Below are 18,847 nucleotides of genomic sequence, written 5' to 3' on the forward strand. Positions count from 1 at the left end.
TCACCTGGAGTTTCTCTTTCCAAGGCAACCCAAGTTCTAAGGTGCCCATTCAAATTTGAAGCTGACAGCCTCAAACTCAGGCAGGATTTTGTTGTGAGCTTCTGCATTCCCCAGCTGGCTGAAGAGAGTTTGGTCTTTTGATGGTCAGGCAGTGACAAAGGCAGCCCTGTGGAGAAGGAGCTGGCAGTGCTGGTGCACAGCAAGTTCTGCATGGGCAGCAATGTGCCCTTGTGGCCAAGAAGGCCAAGGGCATCCTGGGGGGCATTAAGAAGAGTGTGGGCAGCAGATCCAGGGGGGTTCTCCTTCCTCTACTCTGACCTGGGGAGGCCCCACCTGGAATACTGCATCCAGTTCTGGGCTCCCCAGTTCAAGAGGGACAGAGATCTGCCTGAGAGAGTCCAAGGGAGAGCTGCAAGGATGCTGAAGGGCCTGGAGCACTGCCTGATGAGGAGAGGCTGAGAGCCCTGGGGCTGCTTAGTCTGCAGAGGAGAAGGCTGAGAGGGGACCTGAGCAATGTCTATCAATAGCTGAGGGCTGAGGTTCAGGAAGGAAGGGACAGGGACAGCCTCTGCTCACCTGTGCCCTGGAACAGCACAAGGGGCAGTGGATGGAAACTGCAGCACAGGAAGCTCCACCTCAACATGAGGAAGAACTTCTTGACTGTAAAGGTGTCAGAGCCCTGACTCAGGCTGTCCAGAGAGGTTGTGGAGTCTCCTTCTCTGGAGCCTTTCCAGCCCTGTCTGGATGTGTTCCTGTGTTACCTGTGGCTGTATTCTCTGGCCCTGCTCTGGCAGGGGTTGGACTGGAAGCTCTCCAAGGGTCTCTTCCAACCCCTAACATACTCTGACCCTGTGATCCTGTGGATTGCTGCACTGGAGCATCTTCTCTGGGCAGTGAAGCACAGTAGTTGGAGACCTGGAGCAGGCTGTCTAGAGAGGTCGTGGAGTCTCCTTTTCTGGAGCCTTTCCAAAGCCCCCTGGATGTGTTCCTCTGTGCCCTGCTCTGGGTGCCCCTGCTCTGGCAGGGAGGTTGGACTGGATGATCTCCTGAGGTCCCTTCCAAGCCCTAGCATCCTGTGATTGTGTCTCCTCTGTTTCACTCAGGCCAGAGCCGGCTGCAGGCTGGTTTACAATTCTTAGTCACAGGGCATTATCATTTCAGATCTCTGCATCTACTTTTAAGGTATGCCAATTGCTGTAATTAATTAAAGTGCTGCAGATGCTGCTGGTTAAGCCAATTTAAAGGCCAGAGCGTGAATTTCCAGTTATGTGAGCTAGATAATGACAATGCCTTAACGTGGTGGTGGCTCCTGTGAGCCAATTACCAGTGCAGATAGCTGGAGCAGGGCTGTGCTTCACCCTCTCTGCCTTGGTCGCCTGGAGAAGATGCAGCTCCTTTTTGTGCCTGTGATTGCTGAGTAATCTCTGCTTTCCTCTCTGGCTGGGTGGGGGTGTCCAGCTGACAGCTTTTACTCTTAATAAGCTCAGAGGTATTAATTGAAGTGCTGGAGGTCACATCTACAATGTGCCTTTTGCTTGCAAGGGTTTTTTCCCCACCCTGCTCCAGTTTTGCTTGAGCATCAGGCTCCCAGCAGCGCTGCACCCCCGGCACCACGCCTGCAGCCTTCTCCTGAGGGCTCTTATAGGGCAAGCAGCAGAATTCATCTTCTTACTATGCTTTGGGTTTGTTTTTTTTTCCCTTTATTCTGGGTTTATGGGGGGTTTGGTTGGGTTGAGTCTGATTTGGCTGGGCTTTTCTTTGCTTCTGTTTGACTTTTTGGTTTGTTTTCCCTCCTCCCCGTTTGCTTTCACCGTAGAATGTTTTGGAGTGTGGATGGATCAGATCTGAAAGTTAATTAGCACTGAGATTTATTTTTTTGTTTTTAAATTTCATAAGTTAGGTCAACTTCACAGTCAGGGAGAAGAAAAGAAAGTATTTCTATTAGTGCTGCTCTGTATTGATGAATTTCTTCTCCATTTTGCTTTGGATGGCAACATGAGATGGTAACAAAGCAGCTGTTAGCAGTGGCTCTGCCTTTTGCATACACATGGACTTGTTTCTAGAGGAGCTGTAGAAATGATGACTGTAATGAGGCCTGTAACACTCCAGGAACATTCCTGTGTAGTTGGGATGTGGAATCATAGAATGTTAGGATTTGGAAGATGATCCAGAGGACATCAAGTCCAGCTGCCACTTTACTCTGCTGAGACCTCACCTGCAGGGCTGGGGCCGGCTCTGGATCCCTTAGCACAGGAAGGTCATGGACCTGATGGAGAGAGTCCAGAGGAGGCCATGAACATGATCAGGGAGTTAGAGCAGCTCTGCTATGGGCACAGGCTGTGTTCAGCCTGGAGAAGAGAAGGCTCCAGGCAGATCTAAGAGCAGCCTGCCAAGACCTGCAGGGGCTATAAGAAGGCTGCAGAGGGACTGCTGCCAAAGGCCTGTAGGGACAGGACGAGGGCAATGGCTGCAAACTAGAGCAGAGCAGATTGAGATTGGCTGTGAGGAACAAGTTCTGCAGCAGGAGGCTGCTGGAACCCTGCAACTGGTTGCCCAGAGAGCTCGTTGGGGCCCATGGCTGGAGATACTGAAGGTGAGGCTGGAGAGGGCTGTGGGCACGCTGCTCTAGTGGAGAATGTCCCTGCTGAGTGCAGGTGTTTGGACTGGATGAGCTTTGGAAGTGCCTTCCAGCCCAGCCCATTCTGTGACTCTGTGCTTCTGTCTTTTAAAGGAACATGGAAGCCCTGAGTCTTTGAAGCTGACATTCACTTTGTAGCACTTCGTTTGCAAATCCTGATGTGTGCAGGTCTCACAGTGTCACCCTGTAGATGTTACTTGAGATGGGAAAGTGTGTCCTGTGTGAGTGACATCCTTGCAGTTTGCCTTGCCAGTGCTCAATTCCAAGTTTTAGGCTTACCTTGGGGAGTTTGTGTGCTGTGATAGGTTTTTCTGTGTCACTGGAGTCAGCCATGATTGTGTCAGGTATATCTGAGCAGGGCTAACAACCTGCTCAGCACCTGAGGAAATGACTGCACAATGGAGAGTCACAGAACACATTCTGTTGGCAGAGCCCTCCAGGCTCCTCCAGCCCAACCTTCCGCACAGCACTGCAGGCTCAGCACTAAACCATGTCCCTCAGCACCAGCTCCACAGGCTGCAGGAACACTCCCAGGGATGGGGACTCCAGCCCTGCCCTGGGCAGAACATTCCAAGGTCTGAGAACCCTTCCAGGGCATAAATATTTCCTAGCATCCAGCCTGAGCCTCCCCTGGGGCAGCTTGGAACCATTTCCTCTGCTCCTGTCCCTTGGCACCAAGGAGCAGAGGCTGCCCCCTCCTCGCTCCAACCTCCCTGCAGGGAGCTGCAGAGAGCAGTGAGCTCTACCCGCAGAATGGAGCAGAGAGCAGAAGTTCTCATCCTGGAGCTGGGAACACAAAGCTTTAAGGATCTGGGCAAGCTCTCTGAGTCTGGTGTTGGTTGCATGAAGAATGGTCTTGCAGGGAGACAGGGGAACATTGTTTTGGAGCAGTTGAAGCTTGGGCCCAGACAGAGGAGAAGGAGGAAATTGGCTGCAGAGGAGAAAGAGTCCCTAATTTCTGAGAGGGAGTGGAAGAGAACAGAGTGCACTACTTAGATGTCTTTGGCTCCTTTCCAGAGAGTGGAACTAAAGACAAGAAAGTGCATGTGAGCATTTATTGCTTTGTCCTTTTGTGTGTTCTTGTGTAACCTGAAGCAAAGAAAAACAAAAATAATCTTTTGGGGAATTCTTGGAAGGAAAAAAAAAAAATCAGATCTTTGTTTCAGTTCCTCCATGCCCTCTGCCAGGGCAGGAAGCTCAGCTCACCCTGGCTGGAGCAGGAAGAATAGCACACTGCCGGGAAATGCAACCTCCTGGGAGCACTGAGCCATCCCTCTGCAGCTCCCGCAAAGGAGGCTGCAGCCAGATGGGGGTTGGGCTCTTCTCACATGCAACAAGTGACAGGAGCAGAGGAAACAGCCTCAGGTTGCCCCAGGAGAGGTTCAGCTTGGATATCAGGAGCAAGCTCTTCTCAGGCTGCCCAGGGAGATGGTGGAGTCTCCATCCCTGAAGGGCTTTCAGAGTTGTGTGGATGTGGTGCTGAGGGGTGTGGCTCAGTGGCAGTGGCTCAGCAGCAGCGATAGAACTGTGAGCTCCAGATAGAATCATAGAATCAACCAGGTTGGAAGAGACCTCCAAGCTCATCCAGTCCAACCTATCCCCCAGCCCTATCCAGTCAACCAGACCATGGCACTAAGTGCCTCATCCACTCTTTTCTTGAACACTTCCAGGGACGGTGCCTCCACCACCTCCCTGGGCAGCCCTTTCCAATGCCAATCACTCTCTCTGTGAAGAACTTCCTCCTAACATCCAGCTTATGCTTCCCCTGGCACAACTTGAGACTGTGTCCCCTTGTTCTATTGCTGGTTGCCTGAGAGAAGAGACCAACCCCCACCTGGCTACAATGTCCCTTCAGGTAGTTGTAGACAGCAATGAGGTCTGCCCTGAGCCTCCTCTTCTCCAGGCTGCACACCCCTAGCTCTCTCAGCCTCTCCTCATAGGCTTTGTGTTCCAGGCCTCTCACCAGCTTTGTTGCCCTTCTCTGGACACCTTCCAGCACCTCAACATCTCTCTTGAATTGAGGGGCCCAGAACTGGTGTTGGAGTTGGTGATCTCAAAGATCTCCTGCAGCCTCAGCAGTTACATGGTTCTGTGATTCTCTGATTCTTGCTGCTGTCAAAGCAGCTGGTTTGTGCTCCTCCTCTGCTCCCCACCTCCTGCTGCTGTCCCTTCACTGCAGCACTGCTCCCCTGGCCTTCGGAGGGGTCTCTGGTCTCCCTGTCCCAACCAAAAGTCCTGGTGGGGCTTTTCTCCTGGATGAGTTTTCTGCTGGTTTGGTGAGAGGAACTGGGCTGTGAAGGAGGAGCCAGGAGAGTACCAGGGCTGGGGCAAGGCAGAAGCCTGTGGCTGGAAAAGAGGGATGCAAGCAGGAGGTGGCTGAGGAGTCAAGCACTAGCTGGGCAGATGCAGCACTGGGTGGGAGTTATCTTGAGTCTCTGCTCCAGATGAGGGCAGTGAGGTGAAATGAGCCTTTCTAGGAGCCCTTCTGCTCTCAAGCCCCATATGAGCTTCACATCTGATGGGCCTGGTTGCCTCCACTGGATCTTTCCTGTCCTTCAACCTGCAGCGTATCAGTGCTGGAGAGACCTTCCTCCAGGCAGGATTTGGGTGCTTCAGATGGCTGCCAGCTGATAACCATGTGCCTTCCTGGGCAGCAGAGACCTGGCTCAGGGCCAGTCTGCTTGGATTAAAACAAGCTTTCACAGGATCACAGAACACATCTGGTGGGAAGAGCCCTCCAAGCTCATCCAGCCCAACCTTCCGCACAGCACTGCAGGCTCAGCACTAAACCATCTCCCTCAGCACCAGCTCCACAGGCTGCTGGAACACCCCCAAGAATGGGGACTCCAGCCCTGCCCTGGGCAGACCATTCCAAGGTCTGAGAACCCTTCCAGGGCAGAAATATTTCCTAGCATCCAGCCTGAGCCTCCCCTGGGGCAGCCTGGAACCATTTCCTCTGCTCCTGTCCCTTGGCACCAAGGAGCAGAGGCTGCCCCCTCCTCGCTCCAACCTCCCTGCAGGGAGCTGCAGAGAGCAATGAGCTCTGCCCTCAGCCTCCTCTTCTGCAGCCTGCACCCCCCCAGTTCCCTCAGCCCCTCCTCACAGCCCAGATGCTCCAGGCCCTTCTGCAGCCTCACTGCCCTGCTCTGGACAGGCTCCAGCCTTTTTATTGTCCTTCCTGCAGTGAGGGGCCCAGAGCTGAACACAGCACTTGAGCTGTGGCCTCCCCAGTGCTGAGCCCAGAGGGATGGGCACCTCCTGTCCCTGCTGCCCACCTTGCTTCTGACCCTAGCCAGGCTGCCCTTGGCTTTCTTTTCCACCTGGGCACTGCTGGCTCATGGTCACTGACTGCCAACCAGCACCCTCAGCTCCCTCTCTGAGTCTTCTCCTCTCAGTCTGTTCTCCCATCCATCACTGTAGCATTTCAGGTGCACCCCAAGAAGTCTCTTCCCTCTGTGTGGAGCAGTAGCCATCTGCAACCCCAGCTTGCACTCAGCTTCCCTTGGGCTGGTGGTGGCTTATGTTGTGGTGGGCCTCTGTGTCCTTGGTAGGAAGATGGACACTCCATGTCCCTGCTTGGCTTTGAGTGTTGTTGCAGAAAGACATTGAATGTCTGTGGCACAAGGGTCAAAGGCAAAGTGCAGGCTTTCCTGAGGTGTGATACCTTTGATCTGTGTTGGAAGGTTAGGAAAGATTGAAACCACATTGCCTGGATGAGGTTTGTGGCTTTAGGAGTCGTGGTGAGCAGGCCTCCTGCTAAACCAGGATCACTGTTTGCTTGCCTTTTGCTCCTGGCTTTCCCAAGGCCTTTACCTAGTGGCTTTCCCTAACTCAATTTAATTGCAAAGGTAGGCTTGCAGGTAAGCACCTTCCTGGACTGAAGTGTGAATGGGATTTGGTGTCAGTGCATTACACTCATTAGTGGGCATGGAGGGTTGAGTGGCCTTCTGGACCAGCATTTACCCACCTGTTATCTTCTGCTAGCTGGGGTCACTAACACCAAGTGAGGACCAAACTCTGAGTTACGACTGGCTGCAAGTTTCCATCAGGCTTCTCCAATGCATCTTTACTTTCATTATATTTTATCATAGAACAATAAGGTTGGAAAAGCCCTCTAAGGTCTTCCAGTCCAACCACCAACCCAGCCCCACCATAGCCATTGAATCATGTCCCAAAATGCCATGGCAGTAGGCTTCTCCAGGGATGGGGACCGTCTTGAGCAGCCTGTTCCAATCCCTGACCACTCCTTTTTTCCTCATATCCGACCTAAACCTATCCCTAGGGCAACTTGAAGCCATTTCTTCCTGTCCTATCATTAGGGAGCAGAGCCCAACATCCAGCTGGCTCCAGCCTCCTCTCAGGGAGCTGTAGAGAGCAATGAGCTCTGCTCTCAGCCTCCTCTTCTCCACACTAAACACCCCCAGCTCCCTCAGCTGCTCCTACCCAGACTTCTTCTCTAGATCTTCCTTGCCCTTCTCTGTGCCCTCTCCAGCCCCTCAATGTCCTTCTCACAGTGAGGGCCCAGAACTGAACCCAGCACTCCAGGTGTGGCCTCCCCAGTGCTGGCTGCAGGAGGACAATCCCTGCCCTGCTCCTGCTGCCCACACCATTGCTGATCCAGGCCAGGCTGTAATAGCAGAGGGATCCCAGAGTTAGGATTTGCTGCCTCTCTCTCTCTGTTTAATTTTCTGCTAGTTTATAAAGCAGTCTTTATCTAAAGCAGTCAAACAGGGCAGAATCTGAGGATCCTTTTGGATCATGTAAGACCAGCTGCAGCAGATTGCTTTGGACCATCAGACTCCTTGGACAGCACTTGTTGAGAAGAATCATAGAATCAATCAGAGTTGGAAGGGACCTCAAAGATCATCCAGGTCCAAACCCCCTGCCATGGGCAGGGTCACCTCACACTAGATCAGGTTTACCAGAGCCACATCCAGCCTGGCCTTAAACACCTCCAGAGATGGGGCCTCAACCACCTCCCTGGGCAACCCATTCCAGGCTCTCACCACCCTCATGGTCAAGAACTTCTTCCTAACATCCAGTCTGAATCTACCCATTTCTATCTTTGTTCCATTCCTCCCAGCCCTATCACTACCTGGCAGAGTAAAAAGTCCCTCCCCAGCTTTCTTGTAGCCCCCTTCAGATCCTTGCAGGCCACAATAATGTCACCTTGGAGCCTTCTCCTCTCCAGACTGAACTGCCCCAACTCTCCCAGTCTCTCCTTATAGCAGAGCAGCTCCAGCCCTCTGCTCATCCCCATGGCTCTCCTCTGGACACCTTCCAGCACCTCCATATCCCTCTTGTACCAGGGGCTCCAGAACTGGATGCAGTACTCCAGGTAGGCTCTCACCAGAAGAAAGTGGCAAGGGGGAGAAAGGAGGGGAAGAGAGAAGTGGAAATCAAGTTTATTTGCAATTAAAAATGTGGACAAACTCGTTTAAGGCAAGGTTAGCCCCAGAACATGCATCTTTTGTCAGCATCTTTTTCTCAACAGCAGAGTGTTTCATATTTAATCAGCACCAAATGAAGTGCTTCCCCTCCCCTCAGTGCAGCATAGATCAAGTCTCAGCCAAAGCAAATAAAAGAATGAATGCTTTGTTAATCATCCAGAACTAATTTGTGCATACACAGAAGGGGAAAAAAATGAAATCTGGCTTTGACAAGAGGTGGGTTTTTTTCCCCAGAGAAGCAGCAAAGGGAGAGGGAACCTGGGGTGGGACTGGGGAGTAGTAGTGGGGAGGTCTGAGGGGGTCTGCCTCTGTTGCTTTTGCTTCTTGATAGTAACAGCATTGAGCAGAAACCAACGGGAGGAGAAGGGAAGGGAGTTGGAAGTTGCCCAAATCGTACACACACAGCATGCCAGCCATGTACGGCTTGGAAGGGACCTCTGGAGAGCACTGGGTCCAACCTCCTGCTGGAGCAGGGTCACCCAGAGTCAGGGGCTTTGCACAGGTCCATGGAACAGGTTAGGATGGAATCCGAATGCTTGGGTGTTGGAAGAGACCTCCGGAGAGCACTGGGTCCAACCCCCTGCTAGAGTAGGGTCAGCCAGGGCAGGTCACACAGGGACGCGTCTGGATGGGTCTCGAAGGACTTCAGAGGTGGAGACTCCACAGCCTCTCTGGGCAGCCTGTCCCACTGCTCTGCCGCCCTCACAGGGAAGAATTTGCTCCTCCTGGGTTCCAGTTTGTGCCCACTGCCCCTTGTCTTGTCCCTGAGCACCATTGAGAAGAGTCTGGCTGTGTCCTCCTGCCCTTTAGCCCTTGCTAGGCGTTAGTGCTGAAGCAAAGGGGGATGGATTCTTGTCTGGCTTTGCCACATATTCATGAGTGCTGCAGGGAGCTGCCCCAGGCGGCCGTGACAAGCGCAGCTGACAGCTAATCCCCGGTGCAGGCAATGTTCAGCGCTCTGCTCCCCTGCACAGGCACTGCGAGCGCGGAGCTCTGGCGGCTGCGTGGTTCTGCTTGGTGGGGCAGCTTCATTACAAGGGCCTGTTCTCAGGCTATTGCAGCCTGGGAGAAAATAAAGCGAAATAACAAAAATCACCCATTGCACTGACATTTTTTATGCTTGTCAGCCTCCAGGTGAATTTTACTCCCAGTGCAGAGTTGAAGAAATGCATTTAGCAGCCAGCCTTTGCCGGGCAGGCTGGGTGGAAGGCGAGGCTGCTGTCCCCTGCAGAGCTGCAGTTTGGGTTGCTTCGTGTTTGCCTTTGCTGGTTAAAATGCAGATTGTGTTGTTCAGATAAACAGGTAGAAAAGGAGCAAGTGCCCCTGCAGCATGGGCTGCCCTGCCTGTGCTGTGTGCCCAGGGTGTGAGAGGTGAGCTGTCGGACGTGCAGCAGCATGCCCCTGTTCCAGCCTCGCACAGATCTTCATTCTCACCTGCCTCGCTTTTACCCTGCTTATTCACCTCTCCTCGCCCCTCTGCTTCCTCCTGCGTGTCTCAGGGGCTGGTAGCTCCTCAGTGCTGTGGCGTTGGCTGGGATTCAACATGCATTTTGCCTTCCTCTGCTTTATGGGGGAGAGTGCTGCAGGCAGCAGCCATCCCTCGCAAACCACTCTGCTCTTAAACCCCAGCCTGGAGGAGAGTTGCCTCTTCAGAGTTGGCTCACCTGGGCTTTGTCCCTGGTAGAGAGCTGCAGGTCTGGGTGAAAGAAATAGCATGGGCAAGGCTGGAGTACTACCCCACCTGGAGTACTGGGTGCAGTTCTGGAGCTCCAACATGAGAAGGACATGGAACTGTTAGAGTGAGTCCAGAGGAGGGCCACAAAGATGCTCAGAGGGCTGCAGCAGCTCTGCTATGAGGACATGCTACAAGAGCAGGGGCTCTGCAGTCTGGAGAAGAGAAGGCTTCCAGGAGACCTTGGAGTGGCCTTCCAGTATTTGAAGGGGGCCTAAAGGAAGGCTGGGGAGGGACTATTTGCAAGGTCTTGTAATGACAGGATGAGGGGTAATGGGTTTAAACTGGCAGAGGGGAGATTCAAAATAGATGTTAGGAAAAGGTTCTTCACAGTGAAGGTGGTGAGACACTGGCACAGGTTGCCCAGGGAGGCTGTGGATGCTCCCTTCCTGGAGGTGTCCAAGGCCAGGTTGGATGAGGCCTTGAATGACCTGTTCTAGTGGGAGGTGTCCCTGCCTATGGTAGGGGGTTGGAACTGCTGGGTGATCTTTGAGGTCCCTTCCAACCTGAACCATTCTGTGATCTATGATGCTGTAAAGCAGCTGTGTGAGGACACTCTGGAGGAGTTCCAGTCAGGGAAGGTTTGGCTTGGTGACACAGCCATGGAGCTGTGAGAGTCAGGATGCTCTTGCAGCAGCTCCTCTAGGTTGGCAGCTGGGAAATCTAGTGAGAGAGAGGAGCACAGATTGCATTGGGTTGGGAGGGACCCTCCAAGGGCATCTTGGCCAGCCCCCTACACTCAGCAGGGACACCTCCAGCTAGAGCAGGCTGCACAGGGACACAGCAAGGCTGAGCTTGAAGGTCTGCAGGGACAGGGTCTCAAGCACAGCCCTGGGCAGCCTGTGCCAGTGTCTCACCACTCTCCTTCTGCACAACTTCCTCCTCAGGTCCAACCTGACTCTGCCCTGCTTCACTTTCAAACCATTACCCTTGTCCTATCCCCACAGGCCCTCCTGAGTAGTCCTTCAGTCCAGCCCAGAGCACCAAGCTGCTGCAGGCAGTGAACATCCCCTGTGAAGCCAGGCTGAGGGAGCTGGGGCTGGGAGCTTGCAGCAGAGGAGGCTGAGGGCTGCCTTCATTACTGTGCTAAAGATGTGCAGGGCACTGTCAGGAGGATGCAGGCAGACTCTGCTCAGGGGTGGCCAAGGGCAGCACAAAGAGCACTGGGGACAAGCTGGAGCAGAGGAGGTGCCATGGGAACAGGAGGGGAAACTTTGTCCTTGTGAGGGTGCTGGAGGCCTGGAGCAGGCTGCCCAGAGAGGTTGTGAAGTCTCCTTCTCTGGAGCCTTTCCAACTCCACCTGAATGTGTTCCTGTGTGCCCTGCCCTGGGTGACCCTGCTGTGGCAGGGGGTTGGACTGGATGTCCTCTGGAGGTCCTTTCCAACCTCTACACCTCTGTGATTCTACTCTTTATATTATCCAACTGCCAGTAAATATTCCATGCTGAGCCTGCAGTGTTATCTCAAACTCACCTTTTTAATGTCAAAGATTATGCAGCGTTGTCTTGGCTGTGCCAAGGACAGGGCTCAGGTGAGAGCTCCTGTAAGATGTGGCTCTGGCTGTGCCAAAGACAGGGCTCAGGTGAGAGCTCCTGTAAGATGTGGCTCTGGCTGTGCCAAGGACAGGGCTCAGGTGAGAGCTCCTGTAAGATGTGGCTCTGGCTGTGCCAAGGACAGGGCTCAGGTGAGAGCTCCTGTAAGATATGGCTCTGGCTGTGCCAGGACAGGAGCCATGTGAGAGCTCCTGTAAGATGTGGCTCTGGCTGTGCCAAGGACAGGACCCATGTGAGAGCTCCTGTAAGATATGGCTCTGGCTGTGCCAAGGGCAAGGCTCACTGTGAGCATCACCAATCTCTATGTCCATCATCATCACTGCAGCTGCTTCAACCTTTCTCTGGTTGCTCTTTGCTCTCCCAGCCCACATGCCTGCAGCTGGGACTTTGCTGGTGGTGTGCAGAATTGTTTTAAAGATGAGATTCTCCATTCCAGTGCATCCTGATTCTTAATCATCTTCTTGGAGACTTTCAGCCATTCTTTGCTTTTCAAGCAGGTTTTTCAGCCCAGGTGGTGCTGCCTGCATCCGGTGCCCCCGGTTTGAACTGACATAGTTTCTAATTTGCTCTCTCCAGTTGAGAGAGCTCCCGTGGCTTGTCTATTTTAGCATTTAATTGCTCTATCCTCTCCCAAATTAAATTCTGTCAGGATCCATTTTGCTCTGCCAGTGAAGCAGTGATCTTTCCATCTAAGCAAGGTGCTGCTTGCAGCTCAGCCAGAGGGGTTGGCATCCAGCGTCGGGAGAGGGACAGCTTCCCCCTTTCCTCTGCTGTAGGGGTGGTGGGGTCTGTGCCAGAGGACAGCCTTCCTCCAGAACATTCTCTGTTTGATGCTGAATCTAGAGGAAGGCAAAATCCTCAGGACTTGTTCCTCTCAATGGGTTTTTTTTGCAGCTAGAAAAGATGGCTCTTATTATTTTACGCTCCAGAGTGCAGCAGAGTGCTCCTTGCGAAGCTCTGCAGGCCTCTGAGGGCTTTGCAGAGCTTCATAGAATGGGTTAGGATGGCATCAGAGTGGTAAGTGCGGGAAGGGACCTTCAGAGATCATCCAACCCAACCCCCTGCCAGAGCAGGGGCACCCAGGAACACATCCAGGAGGGGTTGGAAAGGCTCCAGAGGAGACTCCACAACCTCTCTGGGCAGCCTGCTCCAGGCCTCCAGCACCCTCACGCAAAACAACTTTCTCCTCATCTTGAGGTGGAACCTTCTGCGATCCACCTTGTGCCTGTTGTTCCTTGTGCTGTCACTGGGCACCACCAAACAAAGCCTGGCACCTTCATCCTGACCCCCACCCCTCAGATGTTGATAGACATTGATCAGATTTCAGCCTTCTCCTCTCCAGACTATACAGCCCCAAGGCTCTCAGCCTCTCTTCACAGCAGAGATGTTCCAGAGCTTCCATCACCCTTGTTTCCTCTGTTGGACTCTCTCCAGCAGATCCTTGTCTCTCTTGAACTGGGGTGCCAAAAACTGGACACAGTATTCAAGAAGTGGTGTCAGCAGGACGACCCCAGCTCCCTCAGCCTGTCCTCACAGCAGAGCTGCTCCTCACCTTGAGGCCCCAACCACCTCCCTGGGCAACCTGTTGCAAGGTTCCAGCAGCCTCCTGCTGCAGAACTTGTCCCTCACAGCCAATCTCAATCTGCTCTGCTCTAGTTTGCAGCCATTGCCCTTGTCCTGTCCCTGCAGGCCTTTGGCAACAGTCCCTCTGCAGCCTTCTCGTAGCCCCTTTGGGTCCTGACAGGCTGCTTTTAGATCTGCCTGGAGTCTTCTGCAGGCTGCACACCCCCAGTTCCCTCAGCCTGTGCCCATATGTACAGGGTTAACCCTCCTGCAGGGAGTGATCTTGAACCTGACCCCAGGTGGTCTCGACTCCTCCCCAGGGGTGGGTCTGATCACTACCAGGTGTTGGTGGTTAACTCACTCCCCCTTCCTAAGATCCATAAAAGCAGGGGGACTTCCTCTTTGTTTTCTCTCTGCTCTGCCTTCCTTCTGCCCGGCAATCACCATCCTGTTTCCTGCTGCTCTTTGTCTCACCACATGGCCATCACCCACGAGGAGGACTAAACCTGTTGCCATCAAATCTGGTTGTATATTTACCTCTTTTGTATCTTGTTCTCCCTTCCCAATATCTTTGTAACTTCCCTACCTCATGCACTTTTTATTTGCTGTTACACTTTTCTTCTTTTAACTTCCAAATCACAGTGAGATTATTTATTTGTGTCTGGTTTTACCTTTTCTCGCTCTCCATCTAATTACTTTTCTTTTGGGAAAGAAGGGGGGAGAGGGAAGGGCATCCTATAAATTGTTATTAGTTTTATCAGCTGTATTTGAGTCTCTGGGAAATGTAAATGAGAACTAAGACACCACAGCAGAGCTGCTACAACTCCTTGATCATGTTTGTGGCCTCCTCTGGACTGTCTCTGTGTCCTTCCTGTGTTGAGGGCTCCAGAGCTGGCCCCAGCCTTGCAGGTGAGGTCTCAGCAGAGCAGAGGGGCAGGATCTGCTCTTTCTATCTCTGGCCAACACTGCTTTGGATACAGCCCAGGCTCCCTCAGCCTGTGCCCATAGCAGAGCTGCTCCACCCCTCTTGTTTCCTTTTACTATACTGAGGTTAGAACAGTACAGCTGGAGAAGAAGTTAGATTGGAAGCTGCCTGGACAGATCATCTGCCTGAGCCCTAGATGGGAGGGAGCCTGGATCAGCTTATCACCTATCCAGTCACAGCATGGAAACCTCCCATGATGAGGAGACTTTACCATGTCCCTGGGGAGGTTTATTCAAGCAACGGATTGCCTTTGCTGTTAAAAAATGTGTTACCCTGAGGGGAAACCTCCTGGTGGGACTCAGACCCATTGTGTATTATCTGCTCCAGGTGCCCCAAGTTATTTTTCATTTCCAGCTCCTCCTGTCTGAGTGGCTTTGGCCAGAAGTTTGTACCATGCCTGCATGGCACGTCACAGCTGCCAGCTTCCTCTGAAGGTGCTTCAAAGATACTGGAGAAGGGTCTGGAGAAGAGGGCTGGGGAGGAGCAGCTGAGGGAGCTGGGGGTGTTTAGTGTGAAGGAGAGACTGAGGGCAGAGCTCATTGCCTTCTGCAGCTCCCTGAGAGGAGGCTGGAGCCAGGTGGTAGCTGGGCTCTGCTCCTAGTATCAGGTGATAGGAGAGGAAATGGCCTGAAATTGTGCCAGGGCAGGTTTAGGTCAGATATGAGGAAAAAATTCTTTGCTACAAGAGTGGTCAGGGATTGGCACAGGCTGCCCAGGGAGCTGGTGGAATCCCCATCCCTGGAGGTGTTCCAGGACTGTGTGGCCCTGGCACTTCACAGATTACACAATGTCAGGGGCTGGAAGACACCTCCAAAGCTCATCCAGTCCAGCCCCTGCCAGAGCAGGGTCACCTAGAGCAGATCACACAGGAACACATCCAGGCAGGTTTTGAGTATCTCCAGAGGGACACTCCACAACCCCCCTGGGCAGCCTGTTCCAGGGGTCTGTCACCCTCACAGGGAAAAAAATTGTCTTCCTGTTTCTATGAAACTTCCTATGGCTCAGCTTCCACCCATTGCCCCTTGTCCTGGCACTGGGCATCACCCAGCAGAGCCTGGCTCCAGCCTCCTGCCACTCACCTTTGCATCTTTATGAGCAGCAATGAGGTCACCTCTCAGCCTTGTCTTCTCCAAGCTCCCAGCCACAGCTCCCTCAGGCTCTTCTCCTAACAGAGTTGTTCCATTCCCTTCAGCATCTTTGTGGCTCTGTGCTGGACTCTCCAGCAGTTCTGTGTCCCTCTTGAACTGGAAGGCCCAAAACTGGACACATTATTCCAGATGTGGCCTCAGCAGGGCAGAGTAGAGGGGCAGGAGAACCTCTCTTGAACTTGGGAACAGGATTTAGTGGGCATGGTGGTTCTGGATTGATGGTTGGACTGGATGATCTCAGAGGGCTTTGCCAACCTGGGGAAAAAAAACAAACCAGAAAAGGAGAAGAGTTTTCAACAACCTTTCTTTCAGATTCCCTTGGCCACCATTTTCACACCAGTGTTAAACATCGAGAATTTAGCTTTGTGAGACAAATCATTGTTGAGATGCAAGTTACTTCTGCACATTTATATATGTTCTGGAACCCAGAAGGTTCCACCTCAACACAAGTTAAAAATTCCTGGGTGCTGGAGGCCTGGAGCAGGCTGCCCAGAGAGGCTGTGGAGTCTCCTTCTCTAGAGCCTTTCCAACCCCACCTGGATATGTTCCTGTGTGACCTGCCCTGAGTTCCCCTGCTTTGGCAGGGGGGGTTGGCCTGGATGATCTCTGGGGGTCCCTTCCAAACACTGCCACTCTGTGATCCTGTGTTTGGTTCATTCAGGTTAGGGCCCAGCCCTGGAGCACACGCAGAGGGCACGTCTGGTGTCTGTGCCCCGCACCGCAGCACTACTCGCCTTGGGTATGATGAGCAGCACTGCTTAGTTATTCCTCAGGTAGGGCAGGAGAGCAGCTTCCTGCTGTTGCTATCTGTGCCATACTTGGAGCTCCCTGATCAGCCTTTCCATTCTACACCTTGTCACAACCTGGGGCCTTAATCTTGGCCGTGTGGCTGGCAGTGGTGGGGGAAGGTGCTTGGTGGAGCCTCATTGCTCAGCTTGCTTCAGCTGAGGGCATTTGCATATTCTGAAGTATTTCTGCTGAGAGGCCCCTAAATCCTTCTGGAGTGCCTGATGCCTTTCTGCAATTCATTCCCAAGGGATCTGCATGCACTGGCAGTGCTGGGGAATATTGCTGTGCATAATCTGACAGATAAGGGCAGTTGGTGAGACAAGGTAATTCTTGGAGGGGGGGCACTTTACAGCCTGCTTTTTTCTGTCAAGTGCTTGGAGAAAGGCTGCTTGGATGTCCTGGCTGAATTAGTGTCCTTTGTTCAGCAGCTTCAGGGGGATGTAGGCTGCTTGTGAGGGTGTTCTTCAGAAGAGCTACAGGAGGGCTGTGGGGTTGGGTTCTCGTTGCACTGCAGATGGTCATTCCCTTGCTGCTGCAGCAAGATTTAGTTTAATCTGCCTGGATTGGGAAACCCTTTGAGCACCACCTTGACCTGGAGACAGGCTTGGGAGTGTGTCACTGCCAGGAATCAGACAAATGCAATGACACATTCTGGATTGAAGCAGTTGCTCTTTATTCCAGGCAAGGGCAAGTGTAAGATCCTTGCAGGACAGGGGACCAAAAGCAAAAGACAAAAGGCTCCTGTCACCCTTGCAGTGACTTCTCTTATCCCATCATACAAACAATGCATTAACATAATCTAGGCAAGTGCAGCCCAGTCTTTAACATACATCATGTCTTGTTTTTCCTCTGGGCCAGGTGTCCCACTATCTTTCCTCTCCCCGTGGGAGGCATCCTGAAGCTGTGGGAATAAAGGTCGAGTGTTTCTGCACTGCTTGTTGTTATTCTCTCTTAGACTGGATTCCCACAGGAGTGGGTCCAGAGGAGACCACAAAGAACATGAGAGACCTGGAACACATCTGCTATGGGCATAGGCTGAGGGAGCTGGGGGTGTTCAGTCTGCAGAAGAGAAGGGTCCAGGGGGACCTTAGAGCTGTGTGCCAGGACCTGAAGTGGCTCTTGGAGAGCTGAGGAGGGACTTCTGACAGTGGTAGGACAAGGGCAATGGCTAGAGCAGGGCAGAGTTAGGTTGGACCTGAGGAGGAAATTCTACACAAGGAGAGTGGTGAGACACTGGCACAGGCTGCCCAGGGCTGTGCTTGAGGCCCTGTCCCTGCAGACATTCAAGCTCAGCCTTGCTGTGTCCCTGTGCAGCCTGTGCCAGCTGAAGGTGTCTCTGATGGGGGGTGGACAAGATGCCCTTGGGGGGTCCCTTCCAACCCAGTGCAATCTGGGAGGCTGAGGTATAACTGAAGCTTTTGTCTTTCTCCTTCCTTGCTTTTCCTCATAAAATGTTTATCAATATTTTTGAAAGCTTCATCAGCTTTAGCTTCAGAAACTTGCCACACAAACCAAAGGAGAAGTCCCAGTGCTTCTACAAGAATTCTGACACTCACAGGATCACAGAAACATCCAGGCTGGATCACCAAGTCCAACCTATATCCTTACACTGCAAGGTGCACCCTGAACCATAGCCCCAAGGACCACATTCAAATGACTTTTAAACACATCCAGGTTGGTGACTCTACCACCTCCCTGGGCAGCTCATTCCAAGGCCTGACCACTCTTGCTGGGAAAAAAATTCTTCCTAGTGTCCAGTCTAAACCTCCCCAGTCACAGCCTGAGGCCATTCCTCTTGTTCTGTCACTAATAACCTATGAGAGACCAGCAGCAGCCTCTCCACAGCTTCCTTTCAGGTAGCTGCAGACAACCATGAGGTCTGCCCTCAGCCTCCTCTGTTTCACACTAACCATCCCCAGCTCCTTCAGTCAGTCCTCATCAGATTTATTCTTCAGGCCCTTCTCCAGCTTTGTTGCCCTCCTTTGGACCTGCTCCAGCATCTCCACATCCCTCTTGTATTATGGTGCCCAAAACAACACAGTACTCGTGGTGCCTGAAGCCTGGCTACTGGAATTAAAAGCACTACAGGTGTCCAAAGTGTGGCTTTTTTGTTTGCTAACAGCTCCTCTTAGACTGATTTGTTGCTCCTTTGCTTTCAGGAATCTCCTTCTGGCCGCAGGAAAGCGCTGGCCACCAGCAGCATCAACATGAAGCAGTATGCCAGCCCCATGCCCACCCAGACAGATGTCAAACTGAGGTTCAAGCCCCTGTCGAAGAAAGTGGTGTCTGCCACCCTGCAGTTCTCTTTGTCCTGCATTTTCCTGAGGGAAGGAAAAGCAACGTAAGTGGTTTGGAGGAGTTTGTTTATCTGTCCTGGGTGCCCTGCTCTGTGCTGGCTTTCACAGAGCCCTTTGCCTGAAGAGCTGTTTCCGTACGGAGTGGCAGAATTAGAGAGCTACTTGCAGCAGCCCTGTCACAGGTAGTTCCTGAGCTGACTACAACTCCTTTCTCACTCTGGTTTTAGTCTTGTGTTCACAGGATCAGAGGATGTTAGGGGTTGGAAGGGACCTCTGGAGAGAGAGGATCAAAGAATCCAGCACAGGTCAAACAGGAACACATCCAGACAGGGCTGGAAAGGCTCCAGAGAAGGAGACTCCACAACCTCTCTGGACAGCCTGTGCCAGGGCTCTGGCACCCTTACAGTCAAGAAGTTCTTCCTCCTGTTGAGGTGGAGCTTCCTGTGCTGCAGTTTCCATCCACTGCCCCTTGTGCTGTCCCAGGGCACAGGTGAGCAGAAGCTGTCCCTGTCCCTTCCTTCCTGATCCCCAGCCCTCAGTTACTGATGGACATTGCTCAGGTCCCCTCTCAGCCTTCTCCTCTGCAGACTAAGCAGCCCCAGGGCTCTCAGCCTCTCCTCATCAGGCAGTGCTCCAGGCCCTTCAGCATCCTTGCAGCCCTCCCTCAGACTCTCTCAGGCAGATCCCTGTCC

General features: G+C 52.8%; 1 protein-coding gene across 7 annotated transcripts in view; it reads left to right on the forward strand.

The window, feature by feature from the left end:
• Positions 1 to 18,847, forward strand: part of EHBP1 (EH domain binding protein 1) — a 261,387-nt gene that overhangs the window by 66,885 nt on the left and 175,655 nt on the right. For all 7 annotated transcript variants that reach the window (XM_064146293.1, XM_064146294.1, XM_064146297.1 and 4 more), the window contains exon 6: positions 18,018 to 18,199. In XM_064146293.1, coding sequence (XP_064002363.1) covers positions 18,018 to 18,199 — 182 coding nt within the window. The remainder of the gene's footprint in view (positions 1 to 18,017; positions 18,200 to 18,847) is intronic.

This window comes from Pogoniulus pusillus, chromosome 7 (genome assembly GCF_015220805.1).
Source record: "Pogoniulus pusillus isolate bPogPus1 chromosome 7, bPogPus1.pri, whole genome shotgun sequence".
NCBI classification, from domain to species: Eukaryota; Metazoa; Chordata; class Aves; order Piciformes; family Lybiidae; genus Pogoniulus; species Pogoniulus pusillus.